The 19,516-nt window shown below is 49.2% G+C and overlaps 1 protein-coding gene across 2 annotated transcripts in view; it reads right to left on the bottom strand.

Moving 5' to 3' along the window:
• The window catches only part of rem1 (RAS (RAD and GEM)-like GTP-binding 1), a 39,970-nt gene extending 20,615 nt beyond the window's left edge, over positions 1–19,355 (bottom strand). The window contains exons 1-2 of one of the 2 annotated variants that reach the window (XM_072515251.1): positions 19,172–19,355; positions 12,231–12,610 (exon numbers count right to left, since the gene is read on the bottom strand). In XM_072515251.1, coding sequence (XP_072371352.1) covers positions 12,231–12,600 — 370 coding nt within the window. In that variant the 5' untranslated portion in view covers positions 12,601–12,610; positions 19,172–19,355. The remainder of the gene's footprint in view (positions 1–12,230; positions 12,611–19,171) is intronic. The other variant, XM_072515250.1, reaches the window with a different exon arrangement.
• Positions 19,356–19,516: the final 161 nt, after the last annotated feature.

Below are 19,516 nucleotides of genomic sequence, written 5' to 3'. Positions count from 1 at the left end.
AGAGGTCTTGAACGAGTACTTTTCTTCTGTATTTACAAATGAGAGGGGCGATATTGTTGGAGAGGACAGTGTGAAACAGATTGGTAAGCTCGAGGAAATACTTGTTAGGAAGGAAGATGTGTTGGGCATTTTGAAAAACTTGAGGATAGACAAGTCCCCCAGGCCTGACGGGATATATCCAAGGATTCTATGGGAAGCAAGAGATGAAATTGCAGAGCCGTTGGCAATGATCTTTTCGTCCTCACTGTCAACAGGGGTGGTACCAGGGGATTGGAGAGTGGCGAATGTCGTGCCCCTGTTCAAAAAAGGGACTAGGGATAACCCTGGGAATTACAGGCCAGTTAGTCTTACTTCGGTGGTAGGCAAAGTAATGGAAAGGGTACTGAAGGATAGGATTTCTGAGCATCTGGAAAGACACTGCTTGATTAGGGATAGTCAGCACGGATTTGTGAGGGGTAGGTCTTGCCTTACAAGTCTTATTGAATTCTTTGAGGAGGTGACCAAGCATGTGGATGAAGGTAAAGCAGTGGATGTAGTGTACATGGATTTTAGTAAGGCATTTGATAAGGTTCCCCATGGTAGGCTTATGCAGAAAGTAAGGAGGCATGGAATAGTGGGAAATTTGGCCAGTTGGATAACAAACTGGCTAACCGATAGAAGTCAGAGAGTGGTGGTGGATGGCAAATATTCAGCCTGGATCCCAGTTACCAGTGGCGTACCGCAGGGATCAGTTCTGGGTCCTCTGCTGTTTGTGATTTTCATTAATGACTTGGATGAGGGAGTTGAAGGGTGGGTCAGTAAATTTGCAGACGATACGAAGATTGGTGGAGTTGTGGATAGTAAGGAGGGCTGTTGTCGGCTGCAAAGAGACATAGATAGGATGCAGAGCTGGGCTGAGAAGTGGCAGATGGAGTTTAACCCTGAGAAGTGTGAGGTTGTCCATTTTGGAAGGACAAATATGAATGCGGAATACATGGTTAACGGTAGAGTTGTTGGCAATGTGGAGGAGCAGAGAGATCTTGGGGTCTATGTTCATACATCTTTGAAAGTTGCCACTCAAGTGGATAGAGCTGTGAAGAAGGCCTATGGTGTGCTCGCGTTCATTAACAGAGGGATTGAATTTAAGAGCCGTGAGGTGATGATGCAGCTGTACAAAACTTTGGTAAGGCCACATTTGGAGTACTGTGTACAGTTCTGGTCGCCTCATTTTAGGAAGGATGTGGAAGCTTTGGAAAAGGTGCAAAGAAGATTTACCAGGATGTTACCTGGAATGGAGAGTAGGCCTTACGAGGAAAGGTTGAGGGTGCTAGGCCTTTTCTCATTAGAACGGAGAAGGATGAGGGGCGACTTGATAGAGGTTTATAAGATGATCAGGGGAATAGATAGAGTAGACAGTCAGAGACTTTTTCCCCGGGTGGAACAAACCATTACAAGGGGACATAAATTTAAGGTGAAAGGTGGAAGATATAGGAGCGATATCAGAGGTAGGTTCTTTACCCAGAGAGTAGTGGGGGCATGGAATGCACTGCCTGTGGAAGTAGTTGAGTCGGAAACATTAGGGACCTTCAAGCAGCTATTGGATAGGTACATGGATTACGGTAAAATGATATAGTGTAGATTTATTTGTTCTTAAGGGCAGCACGGTAGCATTGTGGATAGCACAATTGCTTCACAGCTCCAGGGTCCCAGGTTCGATTCCGGCTTGGGTCACTGTCTGTGCGGAGTCTGCACGTCCTCCCCGTGTCTGCGTGGGTTTCCTCCCACAGTCCAAAGATGTGCAGGTTAGGTGAATTGGCCAATGACAAATTGCCCTTAATGTCCAAAATTGCCCTTGGTGTTGGGTGGAGGTGTTGAGTTTGGGTAGGGTGCTCTTTCCAAGAGCCGGTGCAGACTCAAAGGGCCGAATGGCCTCCTTCTGCACTGTAAATTCAATGATAATCTATGATTAATCTAGGACAAAGGTTCGGCACAACATCGTGGGCCGAAGGGCCTGGTCTGTGCTGTATTTTCTATGTTCTATGTTCTATCACAACTTCAAAGTCCCTTCGGAGTTTTATTACCTCCCGATTGTGACGTGGATTGCACTGACTGACAGGATATGGAAGCAGATTCGATAATAACTCTGCAAAGAGAACTGATAAATACTTGAAGCAAAAAAAACAGGACTGTGGGGAACAATCAGGAGAGTGTGACTGATTGGAGATCTCCTTCAAAAGTACAGCATAAGCACAATGCGACAAACATCCTCCTTCTGTGCTGTCCCATTCTACCGTTCAATGGCTCTATCATCTAAGTTGCAAGGCAGAATATTCGGACGTTTGAATTGTCTTGTGATGCTAGAACGAGCCGTCCTTTTCTAATTCTATCTCTCTCTGCCTTGTAAAATACCCACAAAAGGGAAAAATCAGCCATGGTCACGATTTAACTGAAACAAATGGGAATTTTGGGCGGGGTGTTTCTCGACGGTTGGGTTGGCAAGGTCGCGGCCCGTATTTAACGGCACTTAATGCCGGAAATGGGTCCCCACAAGCTTCTTGCCATTATTGGCTGTCTCGCCATCTGATTTCCCCCGACTCGTGCCTCAGCGTCGCGCCGCTAACGAGAGGGAGCTGCTTTTAAACGCTCCTCACCACTCACTCCCAGTCAACACCCAAGCATGGCAGCGTGCAGACCTGCTCGTCGATTTGGAGGTGCCAACCTGGCCAGGCTTCTCGACGTTGTGGATGATGGACAGAGCATCCTGTTCCTCCGAGGGGGGGTTGGAGGGCAAACACCAGGGCCACCAATACCGCCGGGGAGACAGTGGCAGAGGCTGTCAGTGCGGGCAGCTTGACCAGGAACACCAACGTACAATGTCGAAAGAAAACCAACGACCGGCACCGAGTACAAGGCTAAGTTACCAGCTCTCTCCTGGCATCAGTTCTGCCTGCCACCCCTCAAATTCCCAAATCGCTGGCTGAAACCTCGCCACATTCGATCTCCGTGCTTATTCCTCAGAAACCCCTGGCACCCACCAGCACAATCCCCTCATGTCCAGTTGTGGTACCCCCTAGTTCTGAACTCCCCCACCATCGGGAACATTCTTTCTGAATCTACCCTGCCCAATCCTGTTAGAATTTTGTAAGTTTCTATGAGATCCACTCTCACTCTTCTAAACTGCAATGAATACAATCGTAACCGACTTAGTCTCTCCTCATATGACAGTCCTGCCATCCCAGGATTCAGCCTGGTAAATCTTTGCTGCACTCCCTCCAGAGCTAGAACATCCTTCCTCAGATAAGGACACCAAAACTGCACACAATACTCCCTGTGTGGCTTCACCGAAGCCCCATACAATTGCAGTAAAACATCTCTATTCCTATACTCAAATCCTCTCGCTATGAAGGCCAACACACCATTTGCCTTCTATACTGCCTGCTGCACCTGCGTGCTTACTTTCAGTGACTGATGCACGAGGACACCAACGTCTCGCTGAGCATCCACCTCTCTCAATTTACACCCATTCAAATAATAATCTGCCTTCCTGTTTTTGCTACCAAAGTGGATAACCTCACATTTACCCACATTATACTGCATCTGCCCACTCACTTAGCCTGCCCAAATCCCGCTGAAGCATCTCTGCATCCTCCTCACAGCTCACCCTCCCACCCAACTTTGTATCATCTGCAAATTTGGAGATAATACATTTAGTTCCCTCGTCCCTATCATTAACATATAATGTGAACAGTTGGGGTCCGAGCACAGATCGCTGCGGTACCCCACTAGTCACCACCTGCCAATCGGAAAAACACCCATTTATTCCAACTTTTTGTTTCCTGTCTGCCAACCAGTTTTCTATCCACCTTAAGACACTACCTGCAATCCCATTGCGCTTTAACTTTACAGAGTAATCTGTTTTGTGAGACATTGTTGAAAGCCTTCTGAAAGTTTAAATATACCACATCCACTGGTTCTCCCAGGTCAATTCAACTAGTCACATCTTCAAAGTATGCTAGTCGATTTGTCAAGCATGCTTTCCCTTTCGTAAAGCCTCGTCCCATAAGAATTTGGTGAGGGTGAGGGCCTCCTTGGTCCACCGGGCATTCCGTGCCTTTGCTGCCGCTTGTCCTCCATCCTCCGGTTCCTCCTGCGGGTGCTCCCTGGACTCGTCCTCCATCCCTTCCAGGTCCACCTCCTCAGACAAGGCCGCATGTCCCTGCTCCTCCTCCTCCAGCATGTTGCCCTGCTGCTGTGCCAGGTTGTGGAGGGCACGGCAGACCACCACAAAACAGAAGACCCTCTGGGATGTATACTGCAGGGCACCACCAGAGCGATCCAGGCATCAGAACCGCATTTTCAGCAGTCCGATGCACTGCTCAATGACAGCTCGGGTGGAAACATTTTTTAAAAAAAATTAGTGTATCCAATTCATCTTTTCCAATTAAGGGACAATTTAGCGTGGCCAATCCACCTAACCTGCACATCTTTGGGTTGTGGGGGTGAAACCCACGCAGACACGGGGGGAATGTGCAAACTCCACACGGACAGTGACCCAGGGCCGGGATCGAACCTGGGACCTCGGCGCCGTGAGGCAGCAATGCTAACCCACTGCGCCACCATGCTGGCCTGCCCAGGTGGAAACATGCACCCCGTTGTATCAGGTCTCCGCCTCGATCTCTGGCCTCCTCATCAGCCAGGACCTCAGTGGGTACCCTTATCCCCCAAGAGCAAACCCGTCATCCTGGGGTGGCCCTCGAAGACGCCAGGGATCTGAGAGTGTCCCAGGATGTAGCTGTCGTACACGCGTCATGGAGGTGGTGATCGCACATGAGTTGAACATTCAGGGAGTGGAACCCCTTCCTGGTAATGAGGTGCATCCCTGATGCCGCGGTGCGCGCAATGCAGCATACATGACATCTATTAGCCCCTGGACCTGGGGAATCCTGGTGACGGCAGAGAATTGCAGTCTGGGCATCTTGGTGCGCTTGGTCCCGTCCAAATTTGAAATAGTCAGCTGCCCGGACATACAGGGCATCCGTGACCTGACAGATGCACTTGTGGGCTGTAGCTTGTGAAGTGGCACACAACCCAGCTTGTGCCCTGGAATGAACCCATGCTGCACTGCACGAAGGTTGACGTAGTCTCCTGTGGCAAATGCGGTCCGTCATTTCCTCGAAAGACCAACGACTCCTGTACACCTTGGGCCATCATCGGCGTCCCCCTCTGGGTTCCTCCTTGGCCTGGTGGGCAGTTAGGTCTTCCAGGGTGTGCAACGGCCCCCTGCACATGGGGTGCTGCCTCCAGTCCGGGTCGACGCTGCTGCCTTCTCCCACATCTGGCCACCTGTGCTGCCACTAACACCGGGAGGGCGTCCTCTGCGGGGTCGACACCACCATCCATTTTGGTATCTGTAACGAATTGGAGAAGGGGAGAGACTGATCATCAGTAAGGGCTTCCACCCCGGGACCCGCAGGTGTTCTGCCTTCTCTCAGAGTGACATCTCGAGAGCCAGTGGTGCTGGAAAGCCTCGCTCTGCTCGCTCACCCCCGGACACAGCAGGAGCCCCTAAACCCCAGAACCTTGTCGGGAACATAAGGCCGTGCTCAGGTGCCCTCCCCTGATCCACACACTCACCCTTTGTTGAGGCGAATATCCCCAGTGCTGAAGCCCAGGTCTTGAGCGTTTGATTGTTGGCTGCTGCCTCTATGGTGCTGACGCTTAGAGAGGTCGGACAAACCTCAAGCTTCAAGGTTTGATTGAAATGCGATGCAATAATCATCTTTGGAGACTTGGTATCTCCAAGATACCACTTGAGAATATTTTGTTTATTAAACGGTCAACAGTAACAAAGATTTGAAAATCAACTCTGTAACATTCCACATATCACACTACTTATTAAACAACAAGGAAACATCATAATAATAATAGCTTGTCACAAGTAGGCTTGAATTAAGTTACTGTGAAAAGCCCCTAGACCGTTCCACATTGGTACCAATAAAAAGCTGTATCAGCTCATTTACACAACATGAAACCAATCACACGGTATCAGCCCTCGCAGGTTCCTCAACTGAAATGGAGAATAAGCCTGAGAATGTTATAATGTCCAGAACGTTGTTGTAGAAATTATCTGTCCATCAATGTGGGACTTGTTCCACATTCAGTGCCATTCTCCGTCCAGGAGCCGCAGCTGCGCAGACCCTCCCACACGGCCCAATCTCACCGCAACCAAATCCTGGCGTCCGCATATTCCACTGGCGCTCAAGGTGCAGTTGAACATCCTTGATTCCAGCGTGTTTAACCCGTGGTGACGTGCCAGTTACATGCAGCACTCACCACACCAGCGACAAAAGCATCGGCAATCCGCAAAAGCATTTCTTCAACGGTGTAAGCAGGTGGCCCGTTTGGAACAATGTCGCGCACCAGGTCCCGCAGCGTCTTTTTGCTTCAAACCGGATTGCCTTCTGAACTCATACAGCCCCCTGAGCTCGATGATTCAGGACCCAGGTATCTTAGAAAAAATTGTCCTTCTTTCCGGCCACAGAAAAGGAAGGAAACAGCAACAGCAGCCTCCAGGCATCAGCAGCCACCAGCAGGAGCAAGCAGCAAACACAACCTGCAGCTGTGAAGCGCTCTCACAGCACTTCCTCATTAGCAATAGCCTTCAGCTGTGAACCTGGAGGCTGCTCACAGTCAAAAGGAGTTAAAGCATAGAACCAAGAACAGGACTCTGTCCTGGAAGTGTTTGGTAGGATGACAGGCAACAGCTGTAGGTGCCCGTTATGGGCATCCACAATATGTAAAGATGGCTTGAAGACCTCACAGATGAAAAGCCTCTCAATGCCCGCCCTACCCACCCCCTCCGGCCCAGGAACAACCCCCAACCTGGAATGCTTCAACCCCCGGCCAAGCCCAACCCCATTGAGGGGTTCCCCCACCCACCCAGAGTACTGGGGCAGTTCCCCTTGAGCTGCATGTCCAAAAATGGAAATGGCTTCTCACCTCCTCAGTTCCCCTCAGAAGCCACTGCGCCAGCGTCACATTTTAAAAAAGGAGTACGAAACGACACCCATGTCATTTCTCGCTGGGGAGCTGGGTAATTCCCGGGAGGCCGTTACATTTGATTTCAATTTCATTAACAAGTTGGGAATTAATGCAAATTGGGGTTAATTATATGCTCGCCATATTTGGGCATGATCCGGTACTCGCTATCGAGAGCAGACCGGTTAGATGGCAAACTGATTTGCGCCTCGATTTTGGCCTTTCCCACTATTTAACTGGCACTCCCAGAGCAACACGGTGATTAAATCGCGCCCCATGTGTTTTTAAATCTATTAATACCTCCAGAGTTTTATTTTCTCATTGATTCATTAGGAATCACAACTGTAAAACTTTTACTTTCCAAAAAGCAGAATGGTTTGCATTTATAACACAGAGAAGTACATGGTTAGAATTCTAAATTTCCCTGTGGAATATCCAATGGCAAGTAAGGCTTGTTAATACAGAATGCATCCTCTGTTAAGCTAACGCATTCAAACATTTTCCATAACTCTGGTCTGAAATCAGACTGGAAAAGGGGCCCTGCAGTTATTAATTGCCTTGTTGGTCCCAGTTTTAGTTTTCCTGGATTCTCAAGTTCAAAGCAAACCCTGACCTTTTGTACCAAGGAAAGCTACAGCAGATTTCAGGAAGAATGCAGTCAAGCGGACCTCTCCCACCGTGTGGTTGTTCCCAGCTTTTATCTAAATTTTTAAAGCAAATTCTCGCTCTCCCCTCCCTGCGCCCCAACCAATTCTGGCTACGCCTTCCGCTGTTAATGTTCCTGAACTCGGGACTTCCTTCCCTTAAGCCTCTCTGCCTCCCTCTCCGCCTTCAAAATCCTTCTTAAAATGCATTGGACACTTGTTCAACCCTCCCTCTCATTGGCTAGCTGTCCATTATTTACTTGTGTCACTATGAATCATAGGATTCCGACAGTGCAGATGGAGGCCGTTCGGCCCATCGGGTCTGCAACGACCCTCTGAAAGAGCACCCAACTTAGGCCCACTCCCCCTGGCCCATGCCGGTAATCCCAGCTAACCTGCGCACCTTTAGACACTAAGCGGGAATTCAACATGGCCAATCCACCTCACCTGCATACCTTTGGACTGTGGGAGGAAACCGGATTATCTTGAAGACATACGTTTAGGCATCAGCTCCTTTCCGCGGTAGCGAATTTCATACCTCTCTGGGTGAAGAAATATTTCCTCATCTCTGTCCTAAAGGGTTTACCCGTACCCTCAGACTGTGCCCCCTGGTTCTGGACACCCTCACCTTCGGGAACATCCTTTCTCCCTGTTAGAATCTTACAGGTTTATATTAAATTTTTCTGTGACACTCCCCTCATTCTTCTGAACTCCAGAGATTTTAATCCTAACCGACTCAACCTCTCCTCATACGTCACTGACACGTCTGTGGTGGTACCCACTGAATGAGCTTTCTGACCAAGGGGAGAATCACACCGGGCCCAACCGTGTCCTTACCCATATTCAAGTGTGTATATTTTGAATAATTTACATATAAATGTACACACATTTGGCATGATCTGTGATCTCTCAATGGCTCGATTCACACAGAGAATAGCTTATGTATATATTCCAGTTATTACTATCTTTGGGAATGCTGAAGGTCGAATATTTCGGCATATTTCAAATTTTCTACCCTGGACAGTCATGAGCTGTATACCCATCTTGTTTTGAGGTTCATGCCTCGACTGCTTCCTCCACTCCCTCACTGGCATTCTCTGCGCAACACTTGGCACTGACGATGGTTCTTGCGTTGCATGGAGTTTCCAGCAGGAAATCAGGCGGGTGGAATATGGATTGTACACCCTGCCCAGTTTTGCTGTCCTGTGAACTCTGTGCCCCCAATCCCGCCCACCTCCCGACTTGTGGCATGGTGGCAACGTGTTTAGCACTGCTGCTCCACAGCGCCAGGAACCCGGGTTCAATTCTGGCTTTGGGTGACTGCCTGTGTGCAGTTTGCACCTTCTCCCCCCGTGTCCTCGCGGGATTCCTCCGGGTGCTCCGGATTCCTCCCACAGTCCAAAGATGTGCAGGTTAGGTGGACTGGCCATGATGAATTGCCCTTAGTGTCCAAAAGATTGGGTGGGGGTTACTGGGGTCGGGAGAAGGCGTGGGCTTAAGTAGGGTACTCTTTCCAAGGGCCTGTGCAGACTCGATGGGCCGAATGGCCTTCTTCTGCACTGTAGATTCTGTGACTCTGAGTGAAAACATCTTTGTTACGCCCACAAAAGCAAAATACTGTGGAAGCTGGAAATCTTGAATGAGAACAGAAAATGCTGGAAATACAGGAAAGGTCAGGCAGCATCTGTGGAGAGAGAAGTGGCCTGGCATTGATGCAGATATAAAGGATGGATGGTGAAACAATGTGAATAAAATGTCAGAAGCTGCAGCTCCCTTGCACCCCTGGGAATGGCTGGGTGGACCATGGGTGAGGGTTCACGTGGATTATGTTGGCATGGGCAGTATGTATCTTTTGATAGCGGACGCCCATTGAAAATGGATGGAGACATTTGAAATGAAGCCCACACCTTCATACGCCACAGCTGAGAAACTGCGCCCATGTTTCAACACCCACGGCGTACCAGATGTACTTGTCTCAGGCAATGGGACGGCATTTACAAGTGCGGAATTCCAGTAGTTCATGACGTTTAATGAGATAAAACATAATCGGAGCACGCCACGTATCCCCTCGTCCAATGGGTTGGTTCAGAAATTCACGGCTGGCCTGAAGAAGCAATCACCTGCGACACTGGGAACCGAGATACCAAGGTGGCACGGTTCTGGTGAGCCTACAGAACCACCCTGCATACCACCACTGGCAAAGCTCCCGCTGAGTTGCTGATGGGCCAACGCTCGAGGACCAGGCTGAGCCTGCTAGTTCCAAATTTAGCCGAGAGGGTGGAGACCAGGCAGGGTCGTCGGAAAAAGGACCACGATTCGGCAAACGTGGAAACAGCATTTGAGATAGACGATCCGGCTTTTGTGAAGGATTTTGGAAGTGGATCAAGTTGGGTCCCGGGAATGTCATGGGGGTCAAGACTGTCCTATGAAGTGAAAGTGCAGGACAAGTTTTTGAAGAAACATAAAGTTTGCGGAGGAGGGAGCCCTCCCAAGGGCCGGCGCTGCTGCCTGATCCGGTTTTCCAGGAAGTAGTGTTGTTGTTTGCCCAAGGCGTGAAGCGGCTGATCAACCAGAGGCAGGTCAAAGTGCTGCTCCCAGTGAATCAGAGGAAGCAGTGGGAAGTAGCGAGCAAGAGTCCCAGTGAAGCACGTACAAACGAAACTGCCTCTTCAGCGGAACCTCAACCAGTTGAACTAGGTCGTCCCCAGAGAAAGAGAAAGTCCCCTGGCAGACTGGGTTTCAGATAAACGGTGTTAAAAATTGTTATTTAATGCTAATGTTTTGAAAGTTGTGTACGTTATCAGTGCACTGTGTAATAATGGACTTAAAGGGGGCAGGATGTAGAGGCTCGCCCCTTTAAGACGGGGGGGGGGGGAGGACATCAGAGGGGACATGTGACCCGATCGACCAATAAGGAATGAGCGCAGGGACCTTGGTGCAGAGTGCGGGTTTTTTCAGCCAGCACTGAGAATGAAGACATCGGTTTTGGTGCTCTGTATACAGTCCGTGTGTTAATAATAATAAAATAATAATCTTTGTTGTCACAAGTAGGCTTACACTCACACTGCAATGACGTTACTGTAAAAATCCCCGAGTCGCCACATTCTGGCGCCTGTTCGGGTACACTGAGGGAGAATTCAGAATGTCCAATTCACCGAACAATCACATCTTTCGGGATTTGTGGGAAGAAACCGGAGCACCCGGAGGGAACCCAGGCAGACACGGGGAGAACGTACAGACTCCGCACAGACAGTGACCCAAGCCGGGAATCGAACTTGGGACCTTGGCACTGTGAAGCAACAGTGCTAACCACTGTGCTACCGTGCTGCCCATAATATTAATAAATGTTATATTAATGTTAATTAACCCGTTGTTATTCGTTAGCCAACCGCTGGTCACCAATTATTGCATTTACTACACCTACCTTCCCCGATTAGTTAGCTTCACTTTTATAATTCCAAATTTCTTGTTGCACTTTTACACCCCTTGTGACAACCTCTCTTTGTTCTCCTGTGCACTCCCGTTCATGTTCCTTCAACCTGTAATTGAATATCTCCAGTTCCGGGAGCTGCATCTCAGGAAGGATGTGTTGTCTGTGGAGTACGAATACCCACAGATCCACCAGAATGTTGCCAGAGTCTTAAAGGATTAAATTGAGAGGGCACTTTGCAGGGTCTAGGAATGTTCTCTTCAAATGGTGAAAAGATTTAATTGGGTAGAATAGATGCTGAGAATCTATTTTCTCTGGTGGGAGTGGGGGGGGGGGAGTCCTGATCATAGGACCTTTCCTTAAAATTAGAACCAGGTTTTTCAGGGATTTAATTTAATTTAATAATCTTTATTATTGTCACAAGTAGGCTTACATTAGCACTGCAATGAAGTTACTGTGAAAATCCCCTCGTCGCCACATTTTGGCACCTGTTCGGGTACAGAGAGGGAGAATTCAGAATGTCCAATTCACCTAACAGTACGTCTTTCGGGACTTGTGGGAGGAAACCGGAGCGCCCGGAGGAAACCCACGCACACACGGGGAGAACGTGCAGACTCCGCACAGACAGTGACCCAAGCCGGGAATCGAACCTGGGACCCTGGGGCTGTGAAGCAACAGTGCTAACCACTGTGCTACCGTGCCGCCCACGATATCCATCACACAAGGGTTAGAGGGAATCTGGAACTCCCTCCGCGAGCAAAGCCATTGAGGCCGACAGCTTTGTTCAGCAGACCTGACCACATCGCTGTGGGGAGAAATAGTTCCAATAGGTCATCGACCTGAAATGTTCATTGCTTTCTCACTGCACAGATGACGGCCAGCTGAATATTTCCCACCTTTTCCACTTTAATTTCAAATTTCCTGCTTCTGTAGTTTTTGGCTTTTGTATTGATAGTTTTTTTTATTGGGTAAGATATTGAGGTGTGGAACACAGATGGGGCTGTGGAGTTAATGCAGATAAGTTTTGATCCAGTAGAATGGTAAATGATTCGAGGGACTTAGCGGCCTTCTTCTGTCCCTTTGTGCATTTGAAGGGCTGAATGCCCCCCCCCCTTCCCTCCCCATGCTCCCATTCTTACCTCCCGAGTGCTCGCCATGTGCATCTTGGATCCCTGCGAAAATATTGGTCAGGCTGGACTTTCCCACTCCGGAATCCCCAAGCAGCAGCACCCGGAAGAGTCCGCCGTCGGAGTCGCTGGAGCCGTCCGATTCGGCCGAGTCCGATGACCAGCTGCCACGCTCCCTCTCCCCGGGCTGGCACGAAACCGAATGGCCAAAGTTGGGTCTGTGTTGCCCCTGGGCGGGGTGGGCCAGCAGCTCCCTCTCGGTGGTCAGGCTGCGGACAGGTCGGACGCGAGGATGTGGGGGATGGTGAGTCGAGGGCACGGGAGAGCTGGCACGTCTCTGCAGGGGGGCATGGCCATCGCGCCTCTGGGTGTTCAGAGTCATATCCGCAGGGCTGGAGAAATAAAGACAGGGGGTGAAAATAGGAGAGCTGATCAGCAGCATCAATGCTTAACCATCTCTTCGCACGGAAGATTTCCACCATTGAACCCTGTCATGTTCAAACCAACGTCCAATGTTTAATCCAGTCATCTCTTTAACAATAATAATAATCTTTATTAATGTCACAAGTAGGCTTACATTAACACTGCAATGAAGTTACTGGGAAAATCCCCTAGTCGCCCCACTCCTGGTCCCATGTGCTGTGAGGCAGCAGTGCTAACCGCTGTGCCACCATGCTGCCATACTCATCAACTATCTCACTCGCCGCTATTTTTAAGACCCTGGGATTGAGTCCATCAGGACCTAGGGACCCGTCAGCACGCAGCTCCAACAATTTTCCCAGGACCACTTGCCTGGTGATTGTAATTTTCCACAGTTCCTCCCTCCCTTCCACTTCCTGATTTACAGCTAATTCTGGGTTGTTACTTTTATCCTCGACGTGGAGATGCCGGCGTTGGACTGGGGTGAGCACAGTAAGAAGTCTTACAACACCAGGTTAAAGTCCAACACGTTTGTTTCGATGTCACTAGCTTTCGGAGCACTGCTCCTTCCTCAGGTGAATGAAGAGGTATGTTCCAGAAACATATATATATATATAGACAGATTCAAAGATGCCAACATCTTTTATCCTCTGCATTGAACACCGATGCAAAATATCGCTTCAATTCATCTGCCATCTCCCATTTTCCACCACTAATTTCTCACACTCACTTTCTGTAGGACCAATGCTCACTGAGTTAACTCCTTTCTTTTTCAAATATAATAATTTTTCCCCCCCATAAATTTAGAGTACCCAATTATTTTTTTTCCAATTAAGGGGCAATTTAGTGTGGTCAATCCACCTAACCTGCACATCTTTGGGTTGTGGGGTGAAACCCACGCAGACACGGGACGAATGTGCAAACTCCACACGGACAGTGACCCAGGACCGGGATTGGAACCCGGATCCTCAGCGCCGCAGTCCCAGTACTATCCACTGTTCAAATATAATAATAATCCTTATTAGTGTCACAAGTAGGCTTACGTTAACACTGCAATGAAGTTACTGTGAAAAGCCCCTAGTCGCCACATTCCGGCGCCTGTTCGGGTACACAGAGGGAGAATTCAGAATGTCCAATTCACCTAACAGCACGTCTTTCGGGACTTGTGGGAGGAAACCGGAGCACCCAGAGGAAACCCACGCAGACACAGGGAGAACGTGCAGACTCCGCACAGACAGTGACCCAAGCCGGGAATCGAACCTGGGACCCTGGGGCTGTGAAGCAACAGTGCTACCCACTGTGCTACCCCGCCGCCCTTTTTCACTTCATTTTCCCCATCTCTTTTCAGAAAGACATTGACAGAAATTTCCAGACGAGAAAAATGAAGGTCCATCTCATTCAGCTGCTGCTATCCTGGCTGTGCAGTGATACAACGAGAATGGAGTTGTTCACTAACCACAGCCATCAATCTCCAAGCAATGAGCCAACAGGAAATCCATATCACGTTTCAGATTACTCATATACTGTAATTTCTTTTATCCTTTTGTGGGATGTGAGTGTCACTGGCAAGGCCAGCATTGGTTCCCTCCCTAATTGTGCTTGAAATGGCTCACTCGGGCATTTCAGAGGGCACGTGAGGCCTTTGAGTCACACGTCTGCCCGGTTCCTTCCCTAAACAATACTATTGAAATAGATGGGATTTTATGACAATCGATGATCGTTGTCATGGTCACCATTACTAAGACTAGCTTTCAATTCCAGATTTTATTAATTAAATTTAAATTCCCACCAGCTGCCGTGGTGGGATTTGAACCCGTGCCCCCTGGGCTGTTGCATTACTAGTCCACTGACATTACCACTGTGCCACTGTCTCCCGCCAACTTGCTGAAGTACACTTCCATTTCATTGCACACAGCCTGTTCTGTTCCAGTCTAGAATAGGACGGCCAGTCCTATCATCCCCACTCCAAGTGTCAGCAGACCAGAGAAACACTTGCATTTATCTAGCACCTTTCAGGTCCATAGGATTGGCCAAAGTATTTTACAGCCAATGAGGTAATTTTTGGAAGTATAGTCACTGTTGTAAGTTCGGAAACATGGCAGCCAATTTATGCAGAGCAGGTTTCCACGCAATGTGATAATGACCAGATGATTGGTTTTAGAACATTTTGTTTTAGTTGAGGGGCAATTTAGCGTGTCCAATCCACCTACCCTGCACATCTTTTTGCTTTTTTGGGTTGTGGGGATGAGACCCACCCAGACACGGGGAGAATGTGCAAACTCCAGAGTGATCACGGAGCTGGGATCGAACCCGGGTCCTCGGCGCCGTGAGGAAGCAGTGCTAAGCACTGCGTCACCGCGACGCCTGTTGATCTGTTTTTGATGATGTTATCTGAGGGGTAGATTTTGGCCAGGACAGGGGGGAGAAATTTGCTGCTGTTCTTCGAAATAGTGACGCGTCTTACCTGAAGACTGGCACCTCCGAGAGTGCAGCACCACCTCAGTACTGCACTGTCGTGTCAGATGGGATGACACGTTCTGGAGCGGGACATGAACCCAAAGCCTTCTGACTCAGGAGAAAGGGGGCTACTGCCAAATGTAAGAAGGCCATCCAGCCAAGAGAGTTGGATCATCCGATGTTTTCATATCAAACCAGTGCAGTGACTAAAAGATTCCTATCATTGTCTTCACTCCTCCAGCAAAAGTGGCTTGACTAATAGAAAGAGTACAGATCTTTGGACCCATGGAACTGGGGGTTAACCGATCTACCTTTGGGGTTAAGTGCCACTCAAACTGAGCATAAAAGGCTGGTCTAATGTGTCTGCAGTTCTCTCCAATCCCAATTAATCCAGCCAGATTCAAATGAGGTGATGAGCATTGAGGTGATTGAAAGGCAATTCAATAACATGCATTTTACTGCTAATATGCTGACACGGAACCAAAGACTTGGTGACAGGGATAGATTTTAAGGAGATTCCTTAAGGAGCTGAGAGAGAGGTTTAGGGAGGGAATTCCGGAGCTTAGGGCCCAGACATCTGAGGGCGCAGCCACTAACGCTGGAATGATAAAACGTGAGGATGCGCAAGAGGCCAAAACCGGAGGAGCACAATGCGCTTGGAGGGTTTGCAGCTGTCTACAGAGGTAGGGAGGGAGCGAGGTCATGTAGGGATTTGAACACAAGGATGAGAATTTTAAAACTGGTGCACTTCTGGACCAAGAGCTAATCAATGTAGGTCCACGAGCAGAGGGAAGATGGGTGAACAATTGAGTACATTCTTCATCTAGAAAAAAACCTCTCTCCTTTGTGTTCTAGTTTAAGGTTTATATATTCTGTTAGGCAGGCTACAGCCTTCCGGCCTGAACATCGAATTCAACAACTTCAGATGATCAGCTCTACCCACCTCGACCCATTTGTTTTCATCCCATTTCATTTTAACTGTCTTTTACCATTTCTTTCTTTCTTAATATACATTTAATCCCCCCCCCCCACCCAATCTTATCCACCTTTCCTCCCCTTTCTCCTCTTTGCTTACCTTTCCCCTCACCCCACATCTACAGTTCACCCTCTGATGTTAGCTTCTCTGCTGTTTGGCCTCTCACACCTTTTGTTCTCTCTGGGGACTGCCATTCGCACTCTTTCCCCTTGGTTTCTGTGGCCATTAACAACCGGTTTCCCTGGGTTTCTGTGGCTATGGCTCTTCTTTCATTCTCACTCCACAGGATGAATATTTCCCACTTTGTCTGTTAGCTTTGACAAAGAGTCATCAGACTCAAAATGTTCGCTCTTTTCTCTCTACAGATCCTGCCAAACCTGCTGAGATTTTCCAGCATTTTCTCTTTCATTTCAGATTCCAGCATCCGCAGTAATTTGCTTTTATATATTCTGTACACTGTTATTTGTTCTATCCTCACAGTCCAAGTTAAATAGGCTGATTAAACCGAGATTGATGGCAATCTTGGACGGGATTGACCCCTACCCGGCAGGGGTCCCGGCGGGACGGAGTGACGTGAACCACTCCGGTGTCGGGCGCCCCAAAGGTGCGGAGGAGGGGCCAGGCCCACCACGGAGTGGTTGGCACCCTGCCGGTCGGCGGGAAAGTGGCTTGGCGCCACGCCAACCAGCGCCGAAGGGCCTCCGCCGGCCGGCGGAGTTGGCGCATGTGCGGGAGTGCCAACGTGTGCTGGCGTCATCCCCGCCCATGCGCAGAGGGATTCGCTTCCGCACCAGGAATGGCGGACCGGTACAGCCTCCGGTGCGGAAGGAAAGAGTGCCCCCACGGCACAGGACCGTCTGCGGATCGGTGGGTCCCGATCATGGGCCAGGCCACCGTGGGGGCACCTCCCGAGTCCAGATCTCCCCGCGCCCCCCAAGAACCCCGGAGGCCGCCCGCGCCGCCAGGTCCCGCCGGTAAGGGACCTACTCCAATTTACGCCCAATGGGACTTCGGCCCATCGCGGGCCTAAGAATTCGGGGAGCCCCGGAGCCCACTGAGTCGCGCCGGTCCACGCCATTCTCCGAGGCGGGCGGCGCGACTCACACCGGGCCAGTTTTTGGGGGGCGGGAGAATTTGGAGGACGGCGGGGGTGGGATTCATGCTGACCCCTGGCGATTGGGTCGGAGAATCCCGCCCCTTATCTTCAGTGATGAATGTTGGTCCGAGAGACTCTCTTCACACTTCTGAAACCAATCTGGCTTTTCCTACCCAACTTTCTTACGACAGGGCAGCACGGTAGCACAGTGGTTAGCACATTTGCCTCACAGCTCCAGGGTCCCAGGTTCGATTCCCAGCTTGGGTCATCGTCTGTGTGGAGTCTGCACGTTCTCCCCATGTCTGCGTGGGTTTTGTCCGGGTGCTCCGGTTTCCTCCCACAGTTCAAAGATGTGCAGGTTAGGTGTATTGGCTATGCTAAATTGCCCTTAGTGTCCATAAAGGTTAGGTGGGGTTACTGGGTGACAGGGATAGGGTGGAGGTGTGGGCTTGGGTGGGGTGCTCTTTCCAAGGGCTGGTTCAGACTCGATGGGTGAATGATCTCCTTGTGCACTGTAAATTCTATGATCTATGACAGTGACTACATTTAAGACACATTGAATTGGCTGTTCTCTGCTCACTGGCTGAACAATAAAGATTGTACACCATCCCACTTCACCTTCACTTATAATTTATTATGCAACTTACTTTAAAGATTGCTGTTCAATATGTATTAGCTTCATTGGAACATATTTGCCATTCTCTACCTGCTTAATTTGGGTTATTCTCCATTCCTGCTGATAATTTTCTTTGAATTGGGCCACCAGCAAATTTTCTGTTATGAGAAGCACCAGCTCTAACATTGCTTGTAAATTAAATGATGGGGAGCTCAGAGACCTTTAGAGTCAGAAAAACTATCCCCACTCCCTTAAGGAACAGGTTTTCCCATTTATTACCAACCACGGAGTGGTTGGCACCCTGCCGGTCGGCAGGAAAGTGGCTTGGCGCCACGCCAACCAGCGCCGAAGGGCCTCCGTCGGCTTCCAGTCGCCGACCCAATTAGCAACCTTGGTTCCAACTTACGCACCAAAAATGCCATTATTTTCAGATGTTAAAAGTCTCACATGTGGAACTTCACTGAAAGTCTTCCAAAAATGGGAGTGAATTGCACTCACTGGAAACCCCTCATCCACCCATTGAGTTAGGTCTCAGAACAGCAACCGGGGCATTATATAGGATTCATTTCTCAAAAAAAAAGCCAACTCTGTTTGCACCTTTTCACCCCGCCCCCCCCCCCCCCACCCAGTTTAACCAACTCGTTCCACTTAAGCCAAAAGACAGTGGATTGCGTTTTTTCTTCCTTCACTTTCGCATCGCTGAACTATTAAATAAAAATGCCTCGCAAGACCGAGTGACAATATTTTAATAATTCATTTCCCTGCTAACAAGATGTGTTATATATTACTCCCAGAACTGGCGATTCTCGAGTGTCATTTTGTAACTGACCCATGGTGACTTACTTCATCCAGTTTCACATCCCGTTAAGAAAATCCAGGAGCAGAAATATCCTGACCGCTATTGACATATTATTGTCAATCGCCACAACAAATATTATAACGCCATTGCAATGCACATTCATCTTCCAAGTGAAAAAAGTTGTGGGAAATCATTTTTAAAAGTTTCACTTTTGAAAACCCGACCATTTTCTACCAGGGACTGGCTCCGCTGGTACTAAATCATTCAGGAATGTGGGAAGAACGTGTTTAAAAATTCACCCCAGCGTACACAGTGTGAGAGAATGTAAAGTTTCACTCCCCACACGCCTCTCGATTGTGCTGATGTGAAACACTGAGCAAGGTAAAAGGTGGGGGGGGGGGGGGGGGGAGTTAGTAAAAGTTTTGTACTTCACATTCAAGATTCCAACTTTTCCCCACATACACCACGGCGATTATAGTCCTTAGATGTTTCAGGTATTTATAAGGATAACGTTTGCGGCTGCAACCATTTGCACAGAATGGGCAAAAAGCGGCATGCGGTGTTTGTAAAGTTTAGAAGTTGCACTTACAGCTCAGGGCTTCAATCCGTTTTTTTTCTGTCTGTTCCACAATGTAGCCTCTTTGGGTTGCATTCCACGCTGCCTCAGCACATCCCTGCTCCCTCATACTTGTGTGTGTGAGATAGCCCAGCCAGGCTGGCCCCCTTTATAAACTACCATCCGTGACATCAGGAGTCAATGAGCGTCAGTTCCTCGGCAGTGGGTGTGGGTGTGTGCTGTCAGCTGCCCATCTCACCCTCCAGAGGCCACTGTCGCCCTTCCTCCCAATTCACTGAGTGTTGACCAGAGCAAACGGGGGGGGGGGGGGGGAAAGGAATCTACCACTTTGCAAGTCTCCTGTGCAGTCTCTCTGAC

The sequence above is a fragment of the Scyliorhinus torazame genome, chromosome 8 (genome assembly GCF_047496885.1).
Source record: "Scyliorhinus torazame isolate Kashiwa2021f chromosome 8, sScyTor2.1, whole genome shotgun sequence".
NCBI classification, from domain to species: domain Eukaryota; kingdom Metazoa; phylum Chordata; class Chondrichthyes; order Carcharhiniformes; family Scyliorhinidae; genus Scyliorhinus; species Scyliorhinus torazame.
The sequence above is the reverse complement of the archived record's forward strand: the minus strand, read 5'-3'. Positions and strand labels throughout refer to the sequence as shown.